This window comes from Lupinus angustifolius, chromosome LG15, assembly GCF_001865875.1.
Source record: "Lupinus angustifolius cultivar Tanjil chromosome LG15, LupAngTanjil_v1.0, whole genome shotgun sequence".
In the NCBI taxonomy this organism is placed as follows: Eukaryota; Viridiplantae; Streptophyta; class Magnoliopsida; order Fabales; family Fabaceae; genus Lupinus; species Lupinus angustifolius.
Window position 1 is genome coordinate 608,007 of NC_032023.1, and position 6,723 is coordinate 614,729.

The 6,723-nt window shown below is 27.8% G+C and overlaps 1 protein-coding gene across 1 annotated transcript; it reads left to right on the forward strand.

Annotated features, from left to right (window-relative positions):
• LOC109327621 (wound-induced protein 1-like) lies at positions 3,477 to 4,366 on the forward strand (the record flags this gene model as incomplete). Its single annotated transcript, XM_019560796.1, has 1 exon — positions 3,477 to 4,366. A coding segment is annotated over one exon (606 nt), but the record flags the coding sequence as incomplete, so codon positions are not given.

The window sequence follows — 6,723 nt, forward strand, 5'->3', positions numbered from 1 at the left end:
TGTGATTATCTCTAACAACAATATTGTTTTTATTAATCGGAAAAAATACTTGCTAATCCAATGAGACTTTTGTGGTTATGGGCAAAAGGCTTTATAACATTTTAAATTTAGTTAGAATGTATTATTTATGTAGTTTGAATGAAACATTTTATACACAGTTATTACATTATCAATTATTCATCTTTATTATTATTTAATTGAACACTCGATATATTGATAAAAGGTCTAATATATAAATCTCATGTAGGGCTCATTAAACCTTGTGACATGTCCTGATCTTTGAATGTGGAGCCATCCTTAACTCTAATTATTTTTATCAATTAATAATTTTGGCTACTCTTCTTGGAAGTACATAATGATGGAGAGAGATTATATGTTCTAAATCGTGTCTTATTCTCTATCTCAAATCAATACGAGTATTATTTTTTATTACTTTTTATTTTTAATTTTTGTATTCACGTGTCAATACGTGATTAGTTTAAGATATGGAATGAGACACTATTAAAGACATGTAATGCCTATTTGAAAGTGGTGTTGATGCATTATGATTGATATGCAATGACATGTGCATTGAGCAGCCATGCCATAAGGAAACACTTGGAGGGAGATGGGAGAGTTAGGGTAGTGTTTATTTGGTACAATTTCCCCCCTATTTTATATACATATATTATCATTGTATAAGAAATTAGTGTGATTTTTTAAATAAAAATGATGATAATGGTAATTAAGTTAAAAAAGTATGATATATTGTGGCACAAGTCTAAATAGTTTATGAGTCAATATATTTTCATTATTATGGTTCATTACAAAATGCATCAATAATCTAATGAAATATTATTTAAATTGTTCTTATACTATATTGTAATGAACAAAAAATAATGAAAAGTATTTACTTTTATACTATTTGGATTTGTTTCCACAATATATTATATCATGTTTAACTTATTATATTTATCACTCTTTTTTGTTTAAAGATTACACTTATTTCTCATAATGAACGAATGTAATGTATATATATATAAATTATAGGGTTTTTTTTATAAGTGTAGAAAGTGGATGATGGTTTGTATAATTTGACTAAAACTCAGGATATTAGTATAATTAACTTTTTTTTTTAATTTATACTTCTTTAAAACTAAACTTGTTTGGCTTATTTTGCAATAAAGTTTATAGACCTTTAAAAAAGGAAAAAAAAAACAAATAAATTGATTTACTCGTTCGTTTTATAATTTCACAAATTAAAACTATGATCCTATTCCAGAAAAATAATTATATTAAATATATGATAAAATGCATAATCGGATAAAGATGTAGATCGTAGTCATGAATGTGAACAATGTAGTCCAATATCATCAGATTGTAATAGGAATCACAGGGAAGTGCTTGGTTCAATCGTCACACGAATTATTAAACAATGTAATATTTATATACTATTAATATAAATATTTATATGTAGATTATTATATAATCTATCATTTATTTATTTGTATTATTTATATTTAAAAACTAATTATAATGATAAATATGAACAATCATTATAGTATAAAAAACTTGCAATTTGTGCTTAAATTTGTTTTGCCTTATTCAATCCAGTATGTTTTGTTATGTGAAATATTAGTGAGATTTTTATTAATCTCTAATTAATGTTTTGATAAATATGAATAAATAAAACATGCACTACAATTACTTCTTTCCTTACGCTGAAAGTAATAATATCTCAACTTATTTTTGGAAGCACTGGATATGAGTATTACTGTTTAAGACTGATATATATTGAATCCTAAAAATGTGAGTCAATTAAGTCAAGCATATCAATAAAATATCAATAGAACTTTATGATCAACTATGGATAATTGAAATTTGTCGAAAAGAAATTATCCGAAATTTGTCGAAAAGAAATTATCTGAAATTTGAAGGAAAGAAATAGTCTTAATTTTGAAGAAAAGAAACGGTCTACAATGTTATTTAGTTAGTAAGAAAAGCTAGTGGTTCGACTATACAATTTATGAAAGAGTTTAAAATCTATACACTAATAGTGTAATTTTTTTTTACACTTTCAGTATATCATTCACCATTGATTTGTAAAAGTTAATTTTAGCTAACATATGAATTGTGGGGATTTGCTGACAGTGTACAATCACTTACACTGTATACATATTAAATCGTTTATGAAAAGGACATTATAAGTAATACATGTCAAATTTTTAGAGTATCAACTTTTATCTTTTCCTTATCTCAAATAATTTATATGTAGATAGTAGATATTTTTCTTTTTACTCATTTTCTTTCCTTTTTTTTTTTTCAGAAAACACTTAAATGTGTGGTAAAGTTTCTCTAACATGCATTTATGCTTTTGATGCAAACTAATTCATTTATTATAATATTCTTCCTTATGTAAATTTTGTGTATTTTTTTGGGGTAAGAAGTACATAAGAGAATTTCAATCCTTTAATGACACCTCAGTTTCTTACCATTTTTCCTTTTTATTAGCTTTCTTTTATTTTAGGTTTAAATGCACTTTTGGATAACATGGTTAGACAATTTGGTGAAATTAGACTTTTGTGATACAATTTTACCACCTTTAGTATGTTATATGTTTTATTGATTGTGGTCCTTTATTACTAGCCTAAAGGGACATGTGTTGCAACATGGGAAATGATTTCACCAAATCTAAACAAAGGTGACTAATTTCACCAAATTACTCATATATTTATGAGTTGATTTTTTTAGATAAATGGAAGAAAATAAAAACTAGTGAACTATAAAATACGACTTTCAAACACTTTACTTATTTCTTCAAAAACCAATTCACAATAAGATACCAAAAATGCATTTTGGCTTCTATCTTATTGTTTTCTCATATATTTTTTCTCACAAAAAAATCAAATAGATAAAGCAAATAAATCACTCTTTTTTTGGTTATCAATAAATCAGTCTTTTATAAGCAGAGAGATGTAACATGTAGACGTTACTGTCTTAAGGCACGCAAACAGACCAGTCCTATATTATTTTCTTATATTCTTTAATTCCTTATTATACTCACATTAAAACAAACTCATATTTTCCTATAGTGCCTTCTCATTTACGGTAAAATTAAAGAAAACAAGACTTTCGATTTAATGATGTAAGAGATATTATTAGATTTTTAAATAAATTTAAAAAGTTAAAAATTCAATTCTTATAACGAACATTTATTACAAAAAAACATGTACTTTTTCGACAAAACAATACCATTAATTATATCAAAATTAGAAAAGTGAAGCAAAATGAGCCTAAAAAGGTGACACGCAAACGAAAAGACACGCACCCCTCGATCCTTTCCTTGTTTAACATGCTCCTACTTTTAAACCTCGACCAATCAACAACCACCACGTCATCAACAACCAATACCCCTCATAACAATTGGTGGACACAATAAACTCCAACTACAACCAACCGCACCAGATCATACCCTACATAATCCTCCCTCCCTATAAAAACCCCACTTCCCTCCTTATCTCGTAACCAAAGCTTTATCACCATTTCCAAAATCACTTTTTTCTACAGAATCACTTATTTTCCCCAAAGATCTGGCTAACTCTTCAGAAGAAGCTGATTCCAAGAATCAGAATCTGGTTCTCACTCTATATGACGCCTTAAACTCTTCCGATTCCGAAACCGTTTCGAAAATCCTCGCTTCAGATCTCGAGTGGTGGTTCCATGGTCCTCCCTCTCATCAATTCTTGATGCACATTCTCACCGGCGAAGCTAACTCCGTCAACGATTTCCGTTTCGTTCCTCAGGCCATTGTCTCATTCGGTAACACCGTTATCGTTGAAGGCTGTGACGGTAACCGTAACATCGCGTGGGTGCACGCGTGGACTGTAGCGGATGGGATAATAACTCAGGTTAGGGAGTATTTCAACACTGCACTTACCGTTACTCGAATAGGAAATTCTCAATTTGATTCTGATTCCGATTCCGATTCCGGTTCAGAAATTGTTCCCGCAGTTTCTAACTCGGTTCGGTTCACTTCGGTTTGGGAAAGCAGTGTCTCGAACCGGGTTGGGAAATCGGTTCCCGGTTTACTCTTGGCAATATAAAAACTCGTTATAGTTTGGGTTTGGTTTTTTTCAGAAATAAATAAAGAGGGTGTACACGTGGCATTTGGCGACACGTGGCAGTGTGTCATAGGTGGCTAGAGAGATGTGAGACCCTTTTGTTGATAGTGTGGTGTTTGGTTTTATTTTATTTTGGTTTGAGTTTGAGTTTGTTTGGAACTTAATATGGGTTTATCCATTTTAATTTATGGTTATGGTTATGAGTGTGTTAATGTAATGTGGTTTTTAAATGCTATAATAAGAATATCTATGAATGTTTGTTTTCATTGGGTTGTGTTGATTTGATTGCATATCTTTGATTTTTTGAGAAATTGATTTGTAAATTAACTCATGGAAATATATTTTATAAGAGAAAAAATATGAAAAAAATGTATGGATTGATATTATATAAAAAAATTTAACTTATTAGACTATTATTCATTTTTTATCATCGTATTCTCAAAAAAGAATAATATAAATGAAGATGAATAAGACCATCTCCAACGGTAAATGACATTTTCATTTTTATTTGGACCTATACATTATTTTATAATTTATTAAAATTCTGCATTGAATAATATTTATCCTTTTCTTACAATCATAAATATTATTCTTATTCTTATTTCGATCTGACAATCTACATCAATCTTAACGAAACGTCTACCTTTTTCATTATAAAATAAGAATATTACAGTATATAACATATGAAGAATATTATTATTTTCATAAGAATAAGTTAAGAACAAATATTGGAGATACTTTAATCTATATATAAATATTTATATTAACTCAAACAATAAGTTGATAAATTTTGAGATCAACTTGTTTAACATTTAAAATCAAAATTGACTTTTCCTTATTCAATGGCTAGGCAGTAATATGAAGTTGACGCTTACATTTGGCTATGGATTAAAAAGACAGAAAAAATATAATGTGAATTTGAAAGCAACAACGTTTACTGTCTAATCCTTTATGGATGATTGAGTACGGAAAGTGAACTCTTTAACAATAACGATTATAATATTTTATTTAATATTTCACATCTCTAAGTTTGACTATGATGAAAATGCAAGATTTTCAACCTTTTATCTCATTTTATTCTCTATAATATACTCTTATTCTTTATATATTTCTTCCTTATCTCGAACAATATTATATTATGATTTCTTTCTCCTCATGGTTATTTTCTTCCTTTTTTATTTCTTTCTGTCACTACTAGATAAATAATTTGTTGAGGATATTGAGTGGTCTCTCACCTTTGATGTAATCCTACAATTATGTCATCTTTGTCTAAGAATCTATTTGCGAGTTTTATTTGAGAATGGAAAGAAAAGAAATATGAAACTTGAGAGTCATAACGTTATGTATTTATGACTTTCAAATCTTTATATTCTCTGATATATTTATGGTCCAAAAACTAACTCGCAGACTGACCTTAAAACTAATGATATGATTTGGCATATGGGTTAGCTTAAATGTAGATTATGTATATAACATTTGCTACAAATTAAAATTCACAAATATCCAAAGATTAACTAAGGACAAATTAGGATTTTATGTAAACTTCCAATAATAAATTAGGATTTTATGTAACCTGCAAAGCACGAGAAATTCCAAATATGGTTTTATTGAGAGACCCATGTAATACGAATCTAAGGAATATAACCTCTTATTTCCTATATTCTTCGCACACAAAAAGTTGTAATAAAAGATTTTAGGATCGTGTAGAAACAATACAAGAGTTTAATGTCTAAACTTTTTTATACACTAAAGTTTCATTTATATTATTTTACTTTTAAGAATGTTAAGACATGAATGATAGAGGTTAAAAGTTATACTAACAATACAAAATGCTTCTAAATCGTCTATGATATATAAATATTAAACTCATAATATAAGTTAATAAGTTAAGTAATTAAATGTATTTAATATATATTTATATTAAGGATGGATATATTCCCATGTCATAATATCCTAAATGTCAATTCCGTTTTCAATTTGGTGCTGATCTTTTCCTCCTCCTTATCAAGTCTAATTTGTTTTCTCTTGTTTTTGTTTTCAACTACATAATAAATCCCCACATAAATAGAATAGTATGGCATTGTTGGAATGATACGTTGATGATAACAATACTTATTAGAAAGATAATCACAAATTCCGACAATGATAACATTTAGTAATAAAAAAAACAAATTCAATTACTTCTTTTACAATGTTCCCTCTTTTCCCAAGTTCTGGCCATGTTTGCAGGAATATTTCCTTTGTGGACCCCTAACAACCTTATCAGAATTAATTATTTATGATGTCATGTGTACGGTATGTGAAACAATTTGATTAATGAGATGTGCTGATATATGTTAATAATAAAAGTTAGTTCACATGATTATAAAAAAAATTGTTTGGTATAATTAAGGATATTTCATGAGACTGTCCTTCCTAACAAATGTCGTTCGAAGAATTTTTGTTTTGTCATTTCACCTTTATTATAATTATATAATTATTTTAACACAATTAATATAAAGATACAAAAAAACAACAACACTAAAATTTAGGTTCAAAAAATTAGGGATGAAAATTGGACAGTTGTCTAAATCCATTGTATTATGCCTCTTTTCTGTCACCTTTATTAAATTTTAGAAGAAAA